We start from the raw sequence: 23,667 nt of genomic DNA, 5'->3' as shown, positions 1-23,667 counted from the left end.
TCTCCTGTCGATAGAGGCCCGCCCGTCCTTCAGCCGCATGAAAGCAGATATTGCAAATGCCATGATGCACACCATCGACGAGTCCGTCCCCTTCCAGGTCGAGAACGACGCGTCCGACGTAGCTCTGGCGGCCACCCTCAACCAAGCGGGCAGGCCCGTGGCCTTCTTCGCACGTACCCTCCATGCTTCTGAAATCCGCCACTCCGCAGTCGAAAAGGAGGCCCAGGTCATAGTAGAAGCTGTGCGACATTGGAGACATTACCTGGCCGGCAGGAGATTCACTGTCCTCACTGACCAACGGTCGGTCGCCTTCATGTTCGATAATGCACAGTGGGGCAAGATAAAAAAGGTCTTGCGGTGGAGGATCGAACTCTCCAGCTATAAGTACGAGATTTTGTGTCGTCCCAGGAAGCTAAACGAGCCTCCTGGTGCCCTGTCCCGCGGCACATATGCCAACGCACAAGTGGACCGCCTCCGAGCCCTTCACGAGGACCTCTTCCACCTGGGGGTCACTCGCATCTTCCATTTTATCAAGACCCGCAACCTGCCCTACTCCATCGAGGAGGTCAGGACAGCCACCAGGAATTGCCAAATCTGCGCAGAGAGCAAGCCGCACTTCTACCGGCCAGAGAAAGCGCACCTGATAAAGGCTTCCCGTCCCTTTGAACGCCTCAGCATGGACTTCAAAGGTCCCCTCCCCACCCACGACCGCAACACGTACTTCCTGAATGTGATTCACGAGTACTCCCGATTCCCATTCGCCATTCCCTGCCCCCGACATGACCGCAACCACTGTCATCAAAGCTCTCCATAGCATCTTTACACTGTTCGGGTTCCCCGCTTACATACATAGTGATAGGGGGTCCTCCTTTATGAGCGCCGAACTGCGTCAATTCCTGCACAGCAAGGGCATTGCCTCGAGCAGGACGACCAGTTACAACCCCCGAGGTAACGGACAGGTAGAGAGGGAATACGGAACGGTCTGGAAGACCGTCTACTGGCCCTAGGATCCAGAAATCTCCCAGTCTCCCGCTGGCAGGAAGTCCTCCCGGATGCCCTCCAATCAATCCGGTCCCTGCTCTGCACCATGACCAGCCAAACACCTCACAAACGTTTCCTTGTTTTCCCCAGGAAGTCCTCCACTGGGACCTCGCTCCCAGCCTGGCTGGCAGCCCCCGGACCCATCCTGCTTCGAAAACACGTGCAGGCGCACAAGTCGGACCCGTTGGTCGAGAGGGTCCATTTTCACCACGCTAACCCCCAGTACGCCTACGTGGCGTACCCCGATGGCCGACAAGACACGGTCTCCCTACGAGACCTGGCACCCGTCGGATCCCCGCCACCAGTCCCCCCCCCCCATCCCACCGGTGCACCTTACAGCTGCCCCCTTCCCAGGAGGATCAGTTCTTTCACCAGCCCCGTCTAGCCCCCCCCCCCCCCCCCCCCCCCCCCCCGCCCACCAACGCACCCCGCAGACGCTCCCTTCCCAGGTCAATCAGCTTCCCCACCAGCGCCATCTAGGGGTGTTGAAGCTGCCACCGAGATCGAAACCACGCTCCCAGAGTCACAGATGCCCGAACCTCCACCGGCGTCACCACCGAAGCTTCGATGATCACAGAGGACGACCAGGGCCCCCGATCGACTGATTGCTTAATTTTAACGTGTATATAGTTAATTGTAAAATTGTAAATAGTTACGCTGTACGGAGGCATTACGGTACCTCCATAACCATAACTTCTACCACGTTACCATGTTGTAATACCAAGCCACCACCCCCGCCTGACTCTTTTTTTAACAGGGGGTGAATGTGGTAGTCTGTGTAGAGGTATTACGGTACCTAGTAATGCTGGAACACCATTGGTAGATAATGGATGTTTTCTATTGGTCAAGCCTGTATGGTAGCTCCGCCCTGCAAGGCGGGGTATAAGAGCCCGTGCCGCCCCAGCAGCTTCCTTTCTGTACCTGAGCTGCTGGGGGAAACATCTAGCTTTTAAAGCCTTCAGTTGTACTACAACCTCGCTTTAGTAGTCATTGATTGTGCATCAGTTATAGTTGTGGAAGGATTCCCAGGCTGACTGTCAGCCCAATAAATCACATCATGAACATTCCTTCCATAGCTAACAAGTCTTGGTTTGGGACTTAAACTCAAAACTTTTGGCTCAGAGATACGGATGCTACCACAGCACCACAAGACTTCCACAGTGATTGATTGAAAGTACAGGTTGAGCACCCTTTATTCAAAGTTCCGAAATTTAAAAAGGTCAGAAGTCCGCCCTTTTTTCGAGTGCTGAAATCTAGTAAAAAATAACATGGTGTTCACTGAGATCCGTTAGCTATGTGACAAATATACCTGTACAGGTATTCCAAAAATTCCAGATCTGAGATAATCTTGGCCCCAAGCATTTCGAATAAGGAACGCTCAATCTGTAATAGATTAATATTTTAAATTTGACAACATTCACGTGTCCAGTTTGTCATTTGAGCTCACCTTTCAACATATTCCAGTATGTATGCCGATTCATTAATTTTGCTTGGATCATCATCATCGAATAGTTCAGGCCAAAGACTATCAACCTCTGTATCAGAGAAAAACGCATTTTTGATTATGGAACATCTGTACCAGAGGAAAATGCATTGTATGGTTACGGAACATCTGTACAAGAGCAAAATGCATTGTTTTATTTTGGAACACCGCAATCCAACAAAAACATTTATTTACTATTATTTAAGCATTAAAGTTGATAAGAAAATTGGTTGTGTTCCATCCATTAAGCTTGATGTTTCACCAGTTCTCAATTTCAAATCCTGAGATGAAGGGTTTTAGATTCAGGCTAGTTAATCAGAGGAGATGCTGAACAGAGTCTCTGAGCAGGATTCTCCGTTTGCCGAGGCTGAAATCGCAGTAGGCACTGGTTTGACGCCAAATCGGGATGCTCCGGCACCCCGAAAATGGCGTAGATGCGTGGCTCGCCGCACGTGGTAAAAGTACAGTAGGCATATCATTAGCGGGCCTGAAACCTGATGCTCTGGGGCCTCCACAATTCACCGCTTCTGATTGGCTGAGTTCCCAACGGTCTTGTTCACTTGTGGTTATAAAAAATTGTGAACCTGGCTTCCTGCTGAGCGAGAGAGGAAGTAGGAAATGGCGTGGAGTGACTGCAGGCTGCCGGCCCGGACACCGGCCATGCTGGCTGCAGTGGGGGGGGGCCCTGCAACGGCCGGAGGAGGGCGGGCCGAGCAGCCGGGGTGCTCCCCCATGGGACTGGGCAGTGCCCAGGCACCGACTGCCATTACAACGGCCATCTTGCTGACCACCCACCCCGGCCCCTGGTTTTACACAGTGACACCGGCCGTATGGGTGTGCCCCCCCCTGCCAAACCGCACCCCCTGCTCGGTCCCGAGCACCCCGCCCAACCGGCAGCGACCCACCCGAGGACCACCCAGGGTCACACCCAAGGCAGCCCCCAGTGAGGGCAGAGCCAACCAACGGTGCCCTTGGCAGCAGGGACAGGTGCTAGGACCGGGGGCACCGATGGGTCGGATACCAACTGGGCAGGAGGGGTGTGGAGCAGGGTCATGCGTGGGCGGGGCCACTGTGTAACCCATGGTACCTGGTTGGGCACGGGAGTATGCACCATGCTAATATGTTGGCCTTTCACCCCCTGCAGAGAATGCCATTCAGACACCAACCCGCGATGTTGCCCACTGTGGTGATGGCCGCAGCCCTGCGAGATGCCCTGCCGCCGCGTGAGCGGGGTGGATTCAGAGAGTAGGGGGGAAGCTGCAGCAGAGGAGCGGGCTGCAGAGGGGCAGGTGGCGGCCGCACAGGCTGGAGGGTTGGCCGCCCAACAGGCTGAGGAGGAGGAGATGCCAAGGAGACAACGGATGAGGCCCCGCGTGTACCGGAACATCATGTCATACGCGGACCTGCTGGACCGGGCATGCAGACGGAGACTCCGGATGTGCAGAGGGACTGTGAGACATATTTGCCAGATGATGGCATACCTGGCACCTCGGGGTGTATAGGTGAGGACACCCGCTCCCAGTGACCATCAAGGTGACGATCACCCTGAACTTTTATTCGACGGGGTCGTTCCAGTCACCGAGTGGGGACCTGTCCGGGATCTCGCAGACATTGGTGCACAGGTGCATTGTGCTGTAACATCAGCCAGCGTCTGTGACACATCAGCCAGTGACTGGGCCACCTCCCTTTTGATGTGGGCCACCTCCCTCTGGGACTGGGACACCTCCCTCTGGCACTGGGCCACCCCACCCAATGTCTGCGCCACGCCAACTAGCGCCTGGGCAATGCCGCCGACATTCTCAGCCATGGCCTGCTGTAACTAGACCATGCTGAGGAGTGCCGCTGCAATGTCTAGGTGGTTCTGGCACATGGTGAGGGGGCAGCCCTGTCCTGGGCCTCAGCCTCTGCCTGCACAGAATGTCCCAGGCCTTGCACCTTCTGACAGATATGCCCCCACCTCGGATGCCATCCGTTCAGAGTCGGCCTGGGTGGCACGCATGACCGGCACCACTCCCTGCTCCTGCAAGCGGATGGACTCCTCCACCTGCGCCTGCAGATGCTAGAAGCCAGCCGTCACCCCTCCTGTAGTCCCAGGGTCTCTGACTGCACCTGTTCTATGGCTGGGACTGCATGTTCCTGGAGCTCTGAACCAGTCTGGACGGCAGCTGGTTCCTGGGGCCGGCCTGCCCTGCAACCGTCCAGCCCCTCGCCTGGTCCTATCTCCACTTGCTGTACCGGATGTGATGTATGGTGCGCAGAGAGTGTCTCAGGAGCCTCTTCTCTAATGTGCCCAACCGAGGTGAGTGTCTCTGAGATGTTGGAGGGCGTTGGAGACAGCTATGATGGAAAGTCAGTGTCCTCCAATCCGAGCTCCGGGGTGTCCTGAGTCTCGGGCAGAGGGCTGATGTTCCGGCTGCTCTCCCCATCAGTGCTAGGCCGTCTGGTTGGCACCGGCTCTGGCACTGGTTGGGGCGGGGGTCTCCGAATGGACCTACCGGCAGGTCCTATAAGACACAAGACGACGTGTATGTATGACACGAGGGGTGTGTGAGAGGGTGGAGTGAGGGCGGTGCGGGGGGATGAGGGGGGTGAGTGGAGTGAGGGGTGTGTGGGGGGGGGGTCCACATGTGACATGGGGATCCACAACTAAGCGCGGCCTCACTTGCTCACCCACCAGCCACCTCCACGTCGGTGACCTCCCTTTCCTCCGGGCCGCTGACCACACCCAGTGCCCTCTGCTCGAGTATGGTGAGTGCCGCAGGTCTGATGGGCGCCCTCCGGAGTCTTCTCCCACTCCCAGCAGTTGTGTGAGGTCTTATCCTGGAGTGGGGGAGGGGGGGGGACAAAACACAAACAATGACAATGTTAGACGTTTCAACGGAAGCAGCCCAGGGTTGGGTAGATGATGGCATCAGTGGCCAGGGCATCAGGTCATTGCGGCTGGCATGGGTGCTGGCATATGGGGCAGGGTGGGGGGTTCGGCTGTCTCCTGGGGAGGAGGGGCTGGGTTACATGTGTGTGGGGCGGGGTTAGTGCCTGGGGCACAGGGTTGCCTACTCACCCTGGCCGCCCTGAGGAGGTCATGCAGTTTCTTCCAGCACTGTATGCCAGTCTAGACGTCTTTGCCCACAGTGTCTGGCGGTCTTCCTTCCGGGCCAGGTACAGGATCATCCGCCTCTCCGCCAAGGCATCCAGGAGGGTGTCCAGCTCAGTGTCCCTGAACCTTGGCGCTGCTCTCCCTGCAGCCATTTTGTTGACTGGGATGCGTGTGTGGGGAGATGGATCGTTTAAGTGCGGCTGCTGCCAGTGAGCCTCATGTGCGCCAATCACGGACCCGGAAAATCCGGCGCCGTTTCGCATGGAACCGGTTGCGTTTCACGTGGCGGTGGTCATAGCCCATTTAGAGTTGCTGAATCAGTACAACTGTTGTGCCGTTTTTCCTATCGTAAAACACCACTGTTTCCACGCTGGCATCAGCACTTAGTCTCAAAATCAGAAAATCCAGCCCTCTGTATTTCCTTCCAGTTAAATAAGAAAATCATAGAATTGAGTTGAATACAAGTAACTTTTCTGTAAACCAAACTCTTCTGAGTAATAGCTCAGGTGGTCTGATTAGTCAGTGAAGTAGCTAGAGTTGTGCAACATTCTCCAGCCAAACTCTAAGACAGGTCACAGCATGATAGTCACAGCCTTATTGTTTTCCCTCAAGCCTTTCCAGGCTGCCAATAAAGACAGCAATAATCGTCAGTTAGCAGGGCACTGATACAGAAACATGCTTTCAATAAAAAACAATCAGAGACTTCCGGTTGCGGCTATGACCAGCTAAGTCGCACATTTGGCAGCTCCTGCGACAAAGGTGTTTAAGGGCCGATTGGAGGGCCCCGACGGTACTGTAAAGACGAATCCCGGTGGGGGAAGGCTCCCTGAGGAGAGTGAGACCAACTTTATGGTCGGTACTCGGAGTGGGGCGACAAAAAAAGCGGCAGCAGCTCCCCGAAAAAAGCGGGGGAAGAGGACCAAAATGGCGGCCGGTGGCGCACTAGAAGATTGGAGAAAATGGGCGGAGGAGCAGCAGGCCGCTCTCCTCCGGTGTTTTACGGAGCTGAAAGTGGAACTCTTAGAGTCTATGAACGCGACGACCACAAGGCTGATGGGGGCCCAGGCGACCCAAGAGGCGTCGATAAGAGAGCTGCAGCAGGAGATGACTGCAAGGGAGGAGGAGGCCACGGTCCTCGTGGGAAAGGTGGAGGTGCACGAGGCACTCCACCTGAAATGGCAGAGCCGCTTTGAGGAGCTGGACACTCGAATGAGGCGGAAGAACTTGAGGATCCTGGGCCTAGCAGAAGGCCTGGAGGGGCCTGATCTCCCGAAATATGTAGCGGAGATGCTGAGCTCCCTGATGGGAGAGGGGGCCGGTCCATCGCCTCTGGAGCTGGAAGAAGCATATCGGGTCATGGCTAGGCGGCCTAGGGCGAACGAGCCCCCGAGGGCGGTGCTGGTGCGATTCCAGCGTTTCTGTGATCGGGAGAAAGTGCTGAGGTGGGCCAAGAGGGAGAAAAGCAGCAAATGGGAGAATTCGACGGTGCGGATATATCAGGACTGGAGTGCGGAGGTGGCAAAGCGGCGGGCCCGGTTTAACCGGACGAAGGCGGTGCTGCACGCAAAGAGGATCAAGTTCGGAATGCTGCAGCCAGCGCGCTTGTGGGTCACCTACAAGGACCAGCACCATTACTTTGAGACCCCAGAGGAGGCATGGACTTTTGTTCGGGAGGAAAAGCTGGACCTGAACTAGAACTTGGGAACGCCGGCGGTCGAGGCCGCCCGAGTACCCTTGACTGATCAAGTGGCCCATGTCTTTCTTAGGCCAGGTCGGAACTTGGTTAAAGTTGATGGATCGTTTGGTTTCTTTGAAACTTGTGTTATGGGGGGTTTCTTTGTTCCTTTTTGTGTGTCTCTTCCCGTTGCCAACTTCCCTTAATTATTGTTGTTGTAGGGGGGGCTTTTTTACTGTTTTTTGATCTGTTCTTTAAGGGTTATGGTTACTGTTCTGTTCGATGGAGGGTGATGGTTAAATACGTTATTATTGGGTAGTTATTTAGTTATGCAGGCATAGTTATGTATTTATTTGAGATTTGTTATTTATATTGTTATATTGTTAAGTTGGGGAGGCGGGACGGGGGGGGTGCAAGTTGGTTATGCGTGTTTTCTTTTTCTCTTTTTTCTTCCTCTCGTTTTAAGGGGGCTTTTTTATGGGCTTGGATGGGGACGGGGGTGGAATTGAAGATGGCGGGGTAGGGTGTGGCCGGGCGAAAGCGCGGGCTTTCCCCTGTTTCCCGCGCGCGGGACAGAGGAAGGGGGAGGAGAGAAGAGTGGGGTGTGGCCAGCAATGGCGGCTTTTCCCGCGCTGAAGCGGGGTCAGAGAGGGATGGCAAGGGGGGGGGGGAGGCCCCTCCCCCCCCACATCGGGAGGAGTCGGAGTGTGGCAGGGGCAGCCGGGTCAGCGAAAATCAGCTGACTCTCGGGAGTACGATGGTGGATACACCGCGGCTAGGAGGGGTCCTAGCCGGGGGGGGGGGAAGGGGGGTTAGGGGGGGATACCGGGTTGCTGCTGGAAAGGCCGAGGACGGGAAGGGAAGAACGGGAGGAGAGAGGGGGGGGGGCCATCGCCATGGGGAACGGGTCAGAAGGGGAGGGTCGACCCGGGGCGAACAGGGGACAGGACATGGCTAATAGACAGGGGAAAGGGACAGGTCGCTCCGCGACCCGGTTGATTACTTGGAACGTGAGGGGGCTGAATGGGCCGGTCAAGAGAGCAAGGGTTTTTTCACACCTAAAGGGACTGCAGGCGGATGTGGCAATGTTGCAGGAGACTCACTTGAGAGTAGTAGACCAGGTACGCCTGAGAAGGGGGTGGGTGGGACAGGTGTTCCACTCAGGCTTGGACGCAAAGAACCGGGGGGTGGCGATTTTGGTGGGAAAGAGGGTGTCGTTCGTGGCGGCGCAGGTGGTAGCAGATAAGGAGGGTAGGTACGTGATGGTGAAGGGTAGGCTGCAGGGAGAGAATGTGGTGCTGGTGAATGTGTATGCCCCGAATTGGGATGACGCGGGTTTTATGAGGCGCCTGTTGGGCCTCATTCCGGGTCTGGAGGCAGGGGGCCTGATCATGGGGGGGGACTTCAATACAGTGCTCGACCCTGGGCTGGACAGATCGAGTTCCAGGACGAATAGGAGGCCGGCAGCGGCAGAGGTGCTAAGGGGGTTCATGGAGCAAATGGGGGGGGTAGACCCTTGGAGATTTGGCAGGCCAAGGGCGAGGGAGTATTCTTTTTTCTCCCACGTCCACAGGGTGTACTCCAGAATAGACTTTTTTGTACTGAGCAGGGGGCTGATTTCGAGAGTGCAGGACACGGAGTACTCGGCCATTGCAATTTCGGACCATGCACCACACTGGGTAGAGGTAGAACTGGGGGAAGCACGGGACCAGCGCCCGTTGTGGCGCCTGGATGTGGGGCTGCTGGCGGACGATGAGGTGTGCGGAAGGGTCCGGAAGGGCATTGAGAGATATCTGGGCACGAACGACACGGGCGAGGTGAAGGTGGGGGTAGTCTGGGAGGCCCTGAAAGCAGTGATCAGAGGAGAGCTGATCTCCATAAGGGCACACAGAGAAAGGAAGGAGAGGCAGGAGAGGGAGAGACTGGTGGGGGAACTTATAGAAGTGGACAGGAGATATGCGGAGACACCAGAGGAGGATCTGTTGAGGGAGCGGCGCAGTTTACAGGCCCAGTTTGACCTACTGACCACTAGGAAGGCGGAGACGCAATGGAGAAGGGCACAGGGCGCGGTCTATGAGTACGGGGAAAAGGCGAGCAGGATGCTAGCACACCAGCTGCGCAAGCGAGATGCAGCCAGAGAGATTGGGGGAGTGAGAGAGAAGGGAGGGAACGTAGTGCAGAAGGGGCAAGAGGTGAACGGGGTCTTCAGGGATTTCTACAGGGAATTGTACCGGTCTGAGCCGCCCAGGAGGAGGGGGGGAATGGAGAACTTCCTCGATAGATTGAGGTTCCCAAAGGTCCAGGAGGAACGGGTGGAGGGGCTGGGGGCGCCGATAGAGCTGCAGGAGCTAGTTAAAGGGATAGGCCAGATGCAGGCGGGGAAGGCGCCGGGGCCGGATGGGTTCCCGGTGGAATTTTATAAGAAGTATGTGGACTTGGTGGGTCCAGTGCTGGTGCGAGCCTTCAATGAGGCGCGAGAGGGGGGGGTTCTGCCCCCGACAATGTCACAGGCCCTGATCTCCTTGATCCTGAAGCGGGACAAAGACCCTGTACAGTGCGGGTCCTACAGGCCTATCTCCCTCTTGAATGTAGATGCCAAACTGTTGGCAAAGGTCCTGGCAACCAGAATAGAGGATTGTGTGCCAGGGGTAATCCATGAGGACCAGACGGGGTTCGTAAAGGGACGACAACTTAACACAAATGTCCGGAGACTGTTGAATGTGATTATGATGCCAGCAGTGGAGGGGGAGGCTGAGATAGTGGTAGCACTGGATGCGGAGAAGGCATTCGATAGGGTGGAGTGGGAATACCTGTGGGAGACGCTGGAACGGTTTGGGTTTGGGGAGGGATTTATCAAGTGGGTGAAGCTGCTGTATTCGGCCCCGATGGCGAGTGTGGTTACAAACGGGAGGAGGTCAGAGTATTTTGGGCTCCATCGAGGTACCAGGCAGGGATGCCCCCTATCCCCCTTACTATTTGCATTAGCGATCGAACCGTTGGCGATGGCACTGAGGGGTTCAGGGGGGTGGAGAGGACTGACAAGGGGAGGGGAGGAACATCGGGTATCACTCTATGCGGATGATTTGTTGTTATATGTGGCGGACCCGGAAGGGGGAATGCCGGAGGTAATGGAAATACTAGCGGAGTTTGGGGACTTTTCGGGATATAAATTAAATGTGGGTAAAAGTGAGGTCTTTGTGATACACCCGGGAGATCAGGGGGAGGGAATTGGGCGGCTCCCCTTTAAGAGAGCAGTAAAGAGCTTCAGGTACTTGGGGGTGCAGGTGGCAAGGAACTGGGGGACCCTCCACAAGCTGAACTTTTCAAGGCTGGTGGAGCAGATGGAGGAGGAGTTCAAGAGGTGGGACATGGTACCGCTGTCGCTAGCAGGGAGGGTGCAGTCAGTCAAAATGACGGTCCTCCCGAGGTTCTTGTTTCTGTTTCAGTGCTTGCCCATCTTTCTCCCCAGGGCCTTCTTCAAGAAGATAACTAGCAGCATTATGGGCTATGTGTGGGCACATGGCACCCCTAGAGTGAGAAGGATTTTCTTGGAACGGAGTAGGGACAGGGGAGGATTAGCGCTACCCAATCTTTCCGGATACTACTGGGCGGCGAACGCATCGATGGTGCGCAAGTGGGTGATGGAGGGGGAGGGGGCAGCTTGGAAACGTATGGAGAGGGCGTCCTGCGGCAATACAAGCCTGGGGGCGCTAGTAACGGCACCATGGCCGCTCCCCCCCACAAGGTATACCACGAGTCCGGTAGTGGCGGCCACCCTGAAAATCTGGGGGCAGTGGAGGCGACACAGGGGGGAAGTGGGGGGTCTGATGGCGGCGCCACTGAGAGGGAACCACAGATTTGTCCCGGGGAACACTGGCGGGGGATTCCAGAGCTGGCACAGGGCGGGCATCAGGCAACTGAGGGACATGTTCATAGAGGGGAGGTTTGCGAGCCTGGGAGAGCTGGAGGAGAAATTTGAGCTCCCCCCGGGGAACACGTTTAGATACCTGCAGGTGAAGGCATTTGCCAGACGACAGGTGGAAGGATTTCCCTTGCTTCCCGATAGAGGGGTGAGTGATAGGGTGCTGTCAGGGGTCTGGGTCGGAGAAGGGAAGGTCTCGGACATCTACAAAATAATGCAGGAGGTGGAGGAGGTATCGATAGAGGAGCTGAAAGACAAGTGGGAAGCGGAGCTGGGAGAGCAGATAGAAGATGGGACATGGGCGGATGCCTTAGAGAGGGTCAATTCGTCGTCGTCGTGCGCAAGGTTGGGCCTCATCCAATTTAAGGTGCTGCACAGAGCCCATATGACTGGAAGAGTTCTGGGAGGGGGTGGCGGGGACGGTATCGAGAGTGGTGGGAACCAGGGTCAAACCAGGGTGGGGGCTAGCGATTTTTGGGGTTGGGGTGGAGCCAGGAGTACAGGAGGCAGGGGAGGCCGGAATATTGGCCTTTGCGTCCTTGGTAGCTCGGAGAAGGATCTTGATTCAGTGGAGGGACACAAGGCCACCAAGTGTTAACACCTGGTTAAACGACATGGCAAGCTTCATCCAATTGGAAAGAATCAAATTCGCCCTGAGAGGGTCGGTACAGGGGTTCTTCCGGCGGTGGCAGCCCTTCCTTGACTTTCTGGATCAGAGATAGGAACTGGAGGCCGAAACAGCAGCAACCCGGGGAGAAAGGGGGGGGGGGGAAGGGAGGGGGGGGGGGATAGCAACGAAGGGAGCACGTCAGCGGGGGGTCGCGGGCAATGACTGCCCGAGGCCATCGGCAGAAAGGGAAAAACGGTTTGGTTGCTAGACTGGTAGCGCGCGGGGGGGGGGGGGGGGGGGGGGGGGGGGGGGGGAGGGGGGGGGGGGGGGGGGTGCGCGCGGGGGAGGGCGTGGGGAGGATTTTCCAGGGGGGATTTGTTGTGTTATAATTTAAAATGTAGTAGGGGTAAATGTTTGTATCGAAAAATTTCAATAAAAATTATTTTAAAAAAAAAAATAAAAAACAATCACAAAATCTTTCAAATGGCAGAGTTTCAAAAGGTTCAAGATATATTGATGACACCTGCTCTTGAACACAGGAGTGCCACCTACATGGGCCTACAATTTCCATTTTCTGCACAATTGGTGACCTAGGTGCAAACTGCATGCAAAATTGCAGTACTTTCTTAAAGTGAACTTTTACTCAGGTTTAGGTTCAAATAATGTCAAATATGAAACCCTGAATCTTTCGAGGAGCGGCAATCACCATTGGAAATTCCAATCCTAGCTTCTCTAGAAATGTGGAGGGTACAGTCCCTTGAAGAGCTTTGTTGCACAGGAGCAAGACAAGCCAAGTCCCCTTTTAACAGCATAGCTGCCATATTCTGTAAGTAAAGGACAAGAATTTCTGGTCCCACTCGTTGCACCGATCATCTGGTCCTTCTAAAAGTCAATGGGCGTAATTCTCCGTCAGCCGACGCCAGAATCGGGAAACGCGACTGGACAGAGAATTGGTTTGGACGGCGAAATCGCAGAGGACGTCGATTTCACGCCAAATCGCAATTCTCCGTTACCTCGATAGCGGGGTCAATGCGTTGCAGAACGCACGTACAATAATCGGCATTGGCATATCAGCAGTGGGGCCGACCTGGTATTTTCCAGGGCACCCCGATTCTCCACCTCAAGTGGGCCAAATTTCCAACAGCGAGGTTCACTTGTACTTTTAAATATCGTGAAACAGGCACCGTAGCTGCTGAGGGAGAGAGAGGGCGTATGGCAAGTGGCCAACATCACCATAGTTTGCCGACAGTTGTGTCGCCGGCCAGAAGACTTCTGCCAGGACCGGGGGGTAGCGAGGGCTGGCCAGAAGGTGGGCTGTGGGGTCGGGGTAGATGAGCATGGAACACCACTGCCGCAGCCGGCAAGGCAGCCATGCAGCTGTGCGCGCCGCTGACTGCCCATTGTGAACTTAGGGCCACAGGTTGTATGAGTATTCCCCTAGGCCACCCCACTAGGTGCCCTCTGGCCCCAGCCTACCCATCAGCCTATGGTCGTGTTCCAGCGCCACCAGCATCATTTTGTTGGCTGGGATAAGTGTGTGTGGGGAGTGAAGTATGTATGTGTGGCTGCAGCCTCCTGAGTATCAATTGCAAATCCGGCACCGTTTCTCATTGGAATCGATTGTGTTACACGTGGTACCGGTGCGAGCCCCTTAATGGTCGTAGAATCAATCCAGGTGCGACGCCAGTTTTGCTGTCATGGAATTCCACAAATCCTGCTCCGCCGTCACACTTAGTCTCAAGAACAGAGAGTCCAGCCGAATGGATCTTTGGCTGGGCCACTGAATCTCCCATGGCAGGGCTGGAAAATCCCAAACAAAGAGTTTCAATGTTCCAAAGTTTCTTTGAAAGATTACAGGGAGAAATTAAGTGGGTAAAGGGTAGTGTGGGTAACGTGACAGATGGTGTAGCAGGTAAGTAGAGTGTCACTTGAGTAAGGTGGGTAGAATGGCAGGTGGGATAGTGAGTAGGTGGGTTGGGCTAGTCGAGTCTCAGGAGTAGTCGGGAAGGTTAGGGGCAAGTCAGGTCAGGGAATGGGGAGTTGTGGGGGTGGTCAGAGTTCGTAGGAGATTCAGGTGGTGTGCTAGACATAGGAACATAAGAAGTAGGAGTAAGAGCAAACTACATGGTCTTTTGAGCCTGCTCCGCCATTCAATATGATGGTTAACCTTGGGTTTCACCTCCATTTCACACCCACTCCCCAAATCCCTTAATTCCCTGAGAGGCCAAAAGCTATTCCAGCCTTAAATATATTTAACAATGGGGTTGGGAATTTGGGAAGAGATTTCTCATTATATCAGTCTTAAAATGATCAGTTCCTTATCCTGAGACTGTGTCCCCATATTTTAGATTCCCCAACTGATTGAAACAATCTCTCATCTTATCAAGTCCCTTTAGAGTTTTATATGTTACAATGAGGTAGCCTGCCATTCTTCGAAACTCCAGAGAATAAAGCCCAATTATCCTAGGGACCAATTTAGTGAACCTTCACTGTACCGGCTCCAATGCAAGTAGATCCTTTCTTAAATGTGGAGACCAAAAATGCATACACTACTCCAGAAGTGTCTCACCAAAACTTGTACAACTGTAACAAGACTTCTTTCTTTTTGAACTCTAATCCCCTTTCAAAGACCAACATGCAATTTGCCTTCCTAATTGCTCGCTGCACCTGCAGGAGAACATTCTCTATTTCTAGTACAAGCACATCCAAGTCTTTTTGAATATCAATACTTAAAAGTTTCTCACCTTTTAGAAAATATGCTACTTTTTTATTCTGATGAACTTCACACTTTCATATAAAATACTCCATCTGCTATCATGTTCTCCACTCACCTAACTTGTTTATACTTGTTTCAGTCTCTCTGGCCTCCCCACAGTTTACCTTTCCACCCAGTTTGAATTATCAGTGAACTTTGATACATTATTCCGGCTCCTCATCTATGTCATTAATGTAGATAATAAATAGCTGAGGTCCGAGCAATATGCCTTGCTAGATTCCACGATTCACTGCCTGTGAACATGAAAAATTCCTATTTATGCCCGCTCACTGTTTTCTATATGCTAACTAATCCTCTATCCATGCTAATATATTACCCTCAATTCCAGGACCACTTATTTTGCCTCTTCATCTTTGTGCGGGTATACTTCATCTACTGGGCCCCCTTCATCTGCCCTACTAGTTACATCCTCAAAACAGTCCAAGAAATTTGTCAAATAGGGCCCTTCAGCAAAACCATGTTGATTTGTTCTAATCATACTATGCTTTTCTAAGTGCATTGTTAAGAATTTCCTGAATAGTAGATTTCAGTATTTGCCCATCAACTCATCTTTGGCTAACTGGCCTGTAGTTCACTGTTTTCTCTTTTCCTCCTTTCTTGAAAAACAGTGTAACATTTCACAGCTTCTAATCCAGTGGGACTGTTCACAAATCTAAGGAATTTTGGAAAATCATAGCTAGCACATCCATTATGTTTGCAGCTATCTCTTTTAGAATCCTAGGATCTAGGCCATCGGGGATTTGATAGATTTTAGTCCCTTAAGTTTCTCCAATACCTTGGGCGATATCTAACAGAAACGTTTGTTAGTGTGGTAGCGAGGGGGAATTGACGGGTGTTTCCCGACGGTCGACCTGGCGAGGCTGTCACCTGTATCAAACGTTGATTAGGGCATTCAATGATGACCCAAGTACTTCACACTGGAAAAGACTGTTCTGCCAGCTGTTTCGCCCGGACATCACTTGGCATCTTCTCACTAATGAGGGGGAGAACGTCTTAAACCGATCCCGCAGAGCAAAACCCAGACAGCAGGCAGCCATGCCACTGTGCAGGCCAGCTCCACGATTCGGAGATGACGACCTGGTCAGACTGATGCAGATGGTGGAGCTCGCTGTCCCATAGTAAGGTGGAGTCCGAATCATTAGATGGTTTCAAGAGGGAGATAGATATATTTCTGATTTTTAAAAAACAGGTTAAAGGGATATGGGGAACAGGTAGGGACATGGTTTTGAGACCAAGAAGAGATCAACCATGATCTGATAGAATGGCGGAACAGGCTCAAAGGGCTGAATTGCCTACTTTTGCTCCTAATTCCTATGGTGGAGGCCAGACAGGATATCCTATTCTCCCAAAGATGTTGGAGGGTCAGCCACAAGTCAGCAGTATCACCTGGGAGGCAGTGGCAGTCATCTCGGGGTGTGTCACCGGGAGGAACGTCACCCAGTGCCGCAAGAAGCTCAACCACCTCCACCGGGCCACATGGGTGAGTTGACATTGGCCCCCTGACACCAATCCTGCCTGCCACTTCTGGATGCTACTCCCCACCCCCCATTCCACCCCCACCAACGACTCTGTGCTTGGCCCCCCTCAACGACCCTCTGCTTGGCACCTCCCCCCATCCCTCCTAGCACAATGTTGCGCCCGTGCCCCAGCATACCCTAGCACCCACCAGCAGATGCCATCCATGCCTAGCAATGGTGTCCACCCCTGTCCCCCGCCATGTCCCCCCACCTTGCGAAGCGTGTGGCTCATGATGACCCCACTGTGTTCCTGCAGGAGAAGCTGTCTCACAACAGACGGGAGAGGGCCCAGGTGGGTGGCCGAGTTCCGGGCATCAGAGTCCTCACCCCCTACAATGAATGGGCTCTGGAGGTTGTGAGGCTGGCCGAGGACAGATTGGTCACCGATGTCAAGAATGGTCTGTGCCACAGACCTGGATACCCACCGGCCCCACCCAGATGACCTCTCACACGTACGTTGTATATGCCAACATGATGATCCTTCACTCCCACTGACCACATGTCCATTTTCCCACAGGTTCTCCATCCGAAGGTGCCGGCCCAACAATTGTAGCCCACCCTCCTGCCTTTTAAGAGAACACCTGAGAGGAGAGCTCTGAGGATCCCACCGTCAAGGTGTCACAGCTATCATCCCCACCATCCACCAGCACAAAGACACACACCTCAGTGGGCAAAAGTAGTGGACAGGACTCTGGGGCACATTCTGGCACAGATTTGCCGATGCACATCAGGTGTAGGCAGGAACGTCCAGGGGAGACAGTAGCCGGAAGTCCGTTGGATCTCAGGACCCAGCTGGGTCCCAGTCAGATGTAAAGCTTCTGGACCAGGCTATCCCGGAGCTGATGCAGTCGCTAGGGTGTGACTGTGAAACTCAGAGGGGTTTGTTAGCAATACTCCAGTGGGACCATAGCCAACTGGAGGAGTCCCAAAGGCTACGGGCGTAGGAGATTGCACCGGTAAAACATGACACTGAGGCCAACACTGCTAGGGTGGCGATCGCAGTGAAAAGTCTGGAGCACGATGTTAGCAGAATGAGTGGTGGTGTCCAAGGATTTGCTCAGTGACGGCCACGGGTGAGCACCTCGACAGCATGTCCAAGTAATTGGAAACAAGTCCCCGATGCAGGTGGACCTTGCCGAGGTGCTGCGGAGCATGTCCCAGTCTCAGATGGGCATTGCGGAGGTGCTGCGGAGCATGTCCCAGTCTCAGGTGGACCTTGTCAGGGTGCTGCGGAGCAAGACCAGTCTCAGATCGGCATTGCCGAGGTGCTGCGGAGCATGTCCCAGTCTCAGATGGGCATTGCCGAGGTGCTGTGGAGCATGTTCCAGTCTCAGGTGGACCTTGTCAGGGTGCTGCGGAGCAAGACCAGTCTCAGTTGGGCATTGCCGAGGTGCTGCGGAGCATGTTCCAGTCTCAGGTGGACCTTGTCAGGGTGCTGCGGAGCAAGACCAGTCTCACATGGGCATTGCCGAGGTGCTGCGGAGCATGTCCCGGCTGCTGAGGATCATGGCGCAGGTCATTGGTGAGGCACTGTTGAGCATAGCCCGGTCACAGAGTGCCATCGACACCAGGGTGCAGACAATGGGGAGCCACCAGGGCTGGCAGAGCCAGATGTCACAGGGGCTTTTGGAGCTCAATCCAACTGCCCCTCTGTCCCGAGGTGACCCCCAGGGCCCTACAGGCACTGACTGGGTGGAGGGAACGCTGGAGGATAACCCAAGCCACCCAACAGGGTGACGATGGTGGTCACCAGCCTCCATGAATTCCACCACCAACCCACCCACCCAACAATAGCGTCTCAGAGTCAGTGTGTGGAACAGGGTGGCACAGCAAAGCCAGTGACACTGGCAAGCCACCGGGGCCCTCTGGCCCCAGAACCTCCAGAGGACACTCACCAGCGGCATCAAAGGCCACAAGACTCAGTAAGCAGCTGCCTGCCTCCACCTCTGCTGTGCATCCTGAGGACAAACCTAGTCGTAGAGGTAGTGCACAGAGGGCTAAGCAGATTGAGGATCACTGAGAGGGCACTGAGGGGGAAGGGGGGGCAGCACCATCGGGGGCCCAGGACAGTTGGGGGTCACGATTTTCAACATTAAAGCACATTACACCTGAGACATGTAAAGCCTCCATCACGTTATTCCGCATTGCTCTCCCCCAGTTGCCCTCTGCTCTCCCCCAAGACATTCCACCTGCAAGTAATGGATGTGAGCATCGATTCAGCAAGCAGGCAGGAGTCAGATTTTAGCATAGATTGAGGAGCACCAGAACTCAGCTCACAGCGGGTTATCATCACCTTCCTGCCTTGTAAATTGATCTGTTGACAGTGCCGACACAGGCCCATCACCCTGGAGTGATGGAAAACAGACCCTGGGATGGTCAAACAGGGTGGTCGGGGGAGGGGGCTGGGGGAAGTGGGCGGGTAATGGGTGGGTATGGGAATGGTCAGGGAGGGGAAGCAAGGGGGGAGTGTTAGGCAGACCGGGTTGGGGGGAGGGGGGGGGGGGGGCACTGGTGAGGGGGAATAGTGGGTGGAAAGGGAAAAAGGGAGAGATAAAGTCACGTTCTGTGAGGATGAGGGCCTCCCTGGATTCCAAGCAGGCTGGATCCTCGCCGCCGCCGCCTGTCCTCCATCCTCCAGTTGGTCCCACAGGTCCACCCCTGGCTCATCCTCCAGCCCCTCCTGGTCCAGCTCCTCCTTGTCCTCCCCCTCTGATGTGGCCGCATGCTTCTTTTCTTCCACCTCCTGCACGTCGCCCCGCTGCTATGCAGGTTGTGAAGCACACAGCAGACCACCACAAAGCGGGCGACCCTCTTGGGGGTGCACTAAAGTGCCCCACCAGAGCAGTTGAGACATTGGAACCACATTTTAAGCAGTCTGATACATCGCTCAATGACAGCCTGGGTGGCCACATCACCCTCGTTACGTTGGGTCTCTGAATCGGTCCCGGCCTCTGCACAGGGGTCATTAGCCAGGACCTTATCCCCAAGAGCCATCCAGTCATCCTGGGGTGTCCCTCGAAGAAGCGGGGGATCTCCAATTGCCCCAGGATGTAGCTGTCATGCACACTCCCTGGGAAGCTTGCACACACGTGCATGATCTTGAGTTGGTCATCGTACATAAATTGGACGTTAAGGGAGTGAAACTCCTTCCTGTTAATGAAGGACGCTCCTTGACTGCCAGTGCGCGCTAGGCAACATGAATGCCATCTATTACCTCCTGGACCTGGGGCATCCCAATGGCAGAGAATCCTGTGGCCTGGTCATCCTGATGGGCTTGGTCCAGGTCAAAGCTTATTTAGTCAGTGCCTGGGTTAACAGAGCATCCATGACTTCACGGTTGCACAAGTGGAATGTAGGCTGGGATATACTACACAAGTCCCCGCTCGAGCCCTGGATTAATCCTGAGGCATAAATGGTCAGGACTGCGGTGATATTGACGGCCACCGGGAGCGGGTATCCTTCACATGGTGCCAAGTCCGGAAGGACTTGGCACGGTGCTGCAGCATCTCCTTGTTGAGGCGGACCTTCCTGGGGCACAAGTTGTTTGACATCTGCTTGACAGACCAGCGTTGCCATACATCTTGGGCCGTCACCGGCCTCCCCGGCTGGGGGGCCAGGTCCTTAGGGTATAGTCAGATCCCTGCACATGGGCCGCCACCCCGAGCCTCTGTCGAAGCTGCCGCCGCTGCCTTCTCTAGCCACCGGCACTGCAAGGGTTTATGATCAGCCTTCATTTTCGCCCATTTAACCCGTTGCCAGACCCGCACCTGAACTTACTCCCACTTGGCATTTAGAATTCTACCCTTGAAATGTAAACTAACAAACAGCGTTGGGTGCAAGTTCCACCCAATTTTCTGATTGTGCCCAAAGCAGAATTTTATCTCGATACATTTATTGATGGTACCTACATCAAGAATTTTCAAATCTAATTTAAGATTGAAATTAAACCACATCTTAAAGCAAGATAATAAAAAACTGTACCTTTTAGAGAATTTGCTTCTGTCAGGGTCGGCAAAATAAATTTTGTGAGTGAAACACTTTTTTCCGAATACCCCCAAGCAGTAACTGCATCTGCTACTAGCTTTAGTCTCTTGTATCTGAAATTATGTGGAGACATTTTGTCAAATGTTTGCCAAAACTGTCGGCCAATGCACATTAGGTAAAAATAAAGACAGTCAGAATTACGTTCAATCTAAATAACTCATAAAAATATAAACTATTTTTCATGTTAAAATTTTAGTTTTACTGGGATACTCTGATCAAATCAATTTTATGTATTATACACTGTCATGACGATGTGTTTTATGTCAAATAACAATTTTCAATTGACTGGGTGAAAACCTGAAATGAACTTTTAGAAAACAAACTTTTTAAAACACAGACTAAAGATGACTTGAGATTACAGCTAAAGATTGCTACCCAATTTGCATTTCTATATATTCCACATTCCAATTCATTGGACTGGAGATAGTTTTCAGCAAAACCCACCAAAGGCTGTGTGATGTTCTTTGCTCTGTGCACTTCGAAGTGTAGTGTCTCACAAAGAACATCAAGCTATGTTTTGAACAAAGCAAATTTTTTACCACTACACAAAAGAAATTTGAATAACTCACTAAGATATCACTATTACAAAATACACTAAGACTATGAATCTATCTACAGAGTTTCTGAAAACAGGACTACTCTCTATCCCACCTAATCACCTACTCCCCGAATCAAGGATATCACATGAACCACATGTATGCTCTTGATCACCATCTAGTGGTTGGATGCATTCACATTAAATTGTTAACCCTTCATTCACCACACAACATAAATATTGTCACAGGCCGGACTTCTGGTGGCGACATGTAGATGGCGATCATACATTAGTTGGCTCATGCTCGAATCTTTGATTTTTGTCTTTTATGCCTGGTCTCAGGGGTAGTTTTTGGATGAGCTGGTGTGGGAATTCATAAGGTGTTGGTGGAATGTTGAAGTCCCAGAAGAAGGGTCTTGGAAAAGTTGGGGTGAGCGAAAATCCGCCGGCGAGTGTTTGTGTGAGTCCAGCAGGAGGAAAGATAACGGGGGCTAGGTCGTCGGGTCACTGCGTTCCAACAGTATCTCCTCCATCTCCTTTAACTTCTCTACTTGCACCCACACCTCGACTGATGTCTTCGACATTGTCACCTTTATCGGGACAATCGCAACGCACCCATGCCAGGGCATTTCCCAACTGAATGGGGCAGCCCACAATGGGAAACCCCACTGGCCGGCTGGTGAGACGGAAAACTGGTGCGGCAGGACGGAGAATCCGCCCAATGTACAAGCTGAATTACTGAACCACACATGCACAGAACTGTGCATTCCTAGCTGAAATTACTTGCAAAATGAAGTACATCACTAAATATAAAAGAAATATTATATACAATACAATTAAACTAACAATATTTACGGTACTCACCTCAGCAATATTTTTAGATTGTCCAAACTCCATCTAGTGGTAGAAGCTGGCTGGTGCAAGTAGCTGCTGACATCCTGACTGCCTACACCAAACAATTTCTGCCATCAAATGGAGCCCATGAGAGTTCAGCAGCAGGAGCCACAAGTCGGCATCCACTGAAGAACAGACCCCGAGGACTAAGATATGTACAGAGCCTGGGAATCAGCAAGGCCAGAGAGACATGGTTGAAAAAGGGAAGGGCAAGTGTCTGCAAGGCTGATCACTTCTCGGTCTTTTGGCTAAGATCGAGCGTGAGATGGATCTGGTATGTCTCTCTTGTGGGGGCCATGAATTGGATTCAATTTGAATTGGTTTTTGAAGCAGGCAAGGAGATGGATTAGGGGTTTGCTCCGTCCACTCTGCGCATTGGCTTTTTAACTCTGATAATGCCAGGGATGTACTTCTGAGGCTGTATAAGGCTCTGGTCAGACCCCATTTGGAGTATTGTGAGCAGTTTTGGGCCCCGTATCTAAGAAAGGATGTGCTGGCCTTGGAAAAGGTCCAGAGGAGGTTCACAAGAATGATCCCTGGATTGAAGAACTTGTCGTATGAGGAATGATTGAGGACTCTGGGTCTGTACTCGTTGGAGTTTAGAAGGATGAGAGGGGATCTTATTGAAACTTACAAGATACTGCGTGGCCTGGATAGAGTGGACGTGGAGACGATGTTTCCACTTGTAGGAAGAACTAGAACCAGAGGACACCACCTCAGACTAAAGGGTTGATTATTTAAAACAGAGATGAGGAGGAATTTCTTCAGCCAGTAATCTGTGGAACTCTTTGCCGCAGAAGGCTGTGGAGGCCAATTCACTGAGTGTCTTTAAGACAGAGATAGATAGGTTGTTGATTAATAAGGGGATCAGGAGTTATGGGGGGAAGGCAGGAGAATGGGGGTGAGAAAATATCAGCCATGATTGAATGGCGGAGCAGACTCGATGGGCCAAGTGGCCTAATTCTGCTCTTATGTCTTATGGTCTTATAAAGGAATAAATAAAAGTGTCTGCAAGGCTGGGTGTCGGCAAGGGTAGTTGGAAGAGAGACTGAGGGCAAGGGTGGAAGCACTGTGGGAGAAATCATGTGAGCAGACAGGTTAAGTGACGTTAAAGTGAAACTGGCAATGTAAATGGATATATTGACACTACTTTATTAACGATGTTAAAATGAAACAACTTTAAGTGTTTGTGTGGGCGGGGAAGAAAACTGCGGGTTAGGAGGGCTTTCCTGGAGCGGGCACGAGGGGAGGTGGGGGGGGGGGGGGGGGGGGGGGGGGGAGCATTGCCGAACATGATGAATTACTACTGGGTGGTGAATATCACTATGGTTAGGAAATAGGTCATGGGGGAGGGAGCAGGGTGGTTTCGGGTGGAGGCGGCACCATGTAGGTGAATATGTTTGAGGGCATTGTTGTTGGCTCCTCTGCCGTTCTTGCTGGCCAGATACTCTGTGAGTCCAGTGGTGATGTCGGCCCAAAGGGTGTGGGGGCAGTGGAGGCAGCATTTGGGACTGGAGGTGCCTCGGTGTGGGCACGATCTGCGATAACCATAGATTTGAGCCGACGGGCTGGATGCGAGGTTTAGGGGCTGGCAGCAGGTGAGGATATTTTTAATAATGATAATTCAGGGGCAATTTAGCGTGGCCTATCTACCTACCCTGCACATCTTTGGGTTGTGGGGGTGAAACCCACTCAGACACGGGGAGAATGTGCAAACTCCACACGGACAGTGACCCAGGGCCGGGATTCGAACCTGGGTCCCCAGCGCTGCAGACCCAGTGCTAACCACTGCGCAAAGTACCGCCCCGATAGCAGGTGAGGATTGAGTGCTTTGTTGACTTGTTTACAGGAGGCAAATTTGCAGGGCTCAAGGACTTGGAGGAAGTGTATGAGTTGCCCAGGGAAATTACTTTAGGTACTTGCAGGTTCCGGATTTTGTGAATCCTGGGGTTGAGGGACAAGGTGCTGTCGAGGGACAAGATAGGGGAGGGGAAGGTTTCAGATTCTATAATGAGTTGATGGATTGGGAGGTAGGGGCTGAAACGTGGGCAGAGGCGTGCGGAGGGTGAATGT

At 53.1% G+C, this 23,667-nt stretch overlaps 1 protein-coding gene across 3 annotated transcripts in view; it reads right to left on the bottom strand.

The window, feature by feature from the left end:
• LOC119972701 (clathrin heavy chain linker domain-containing protein 1-like) overlaps positions 1-23,667 on the bottom strand; it is a 132,504-nt gene that overhangs the window by 71,475 nt on the left and 37,362 nt on the right. For all 3 annotated transcript variants that reach the window (XM_038809828.1, XM_038809839.1, XM_038809849.1), the window contains 2 exons: positions 20,103-20,218; positions 2,489-2,576 (listed from right to left, as the gene is read on the bottom strand). In XM_038809828.1, coding sequence (XP_038665756.1) covers positions 2,489-2,576; positions 20,103-20,218 — 204 coding nt within the window. The remainder of the gene's footprint in view (positions 1-2,488; positions 2,577-20,102; positions 20,219-23,667) is intronic.

Source organism: Scyliorhinus canicula, chromosome 1 (genome assembly GCF_902713615.1).
Source record: "Scyliorhinus canicula chromosome 1, sScyCan1.1, whole genome shotgun sequence".
NCBI lineage: Eukaryota > Metazoa > Chordata > Chondrichthyes > Carcharhiniformes > Scyliorhinidae > Scyliorhinus > Scyliorhinus canicula.
This window is presented reverse-complemented; position numbering and strand designations above follow the sequence as displayed.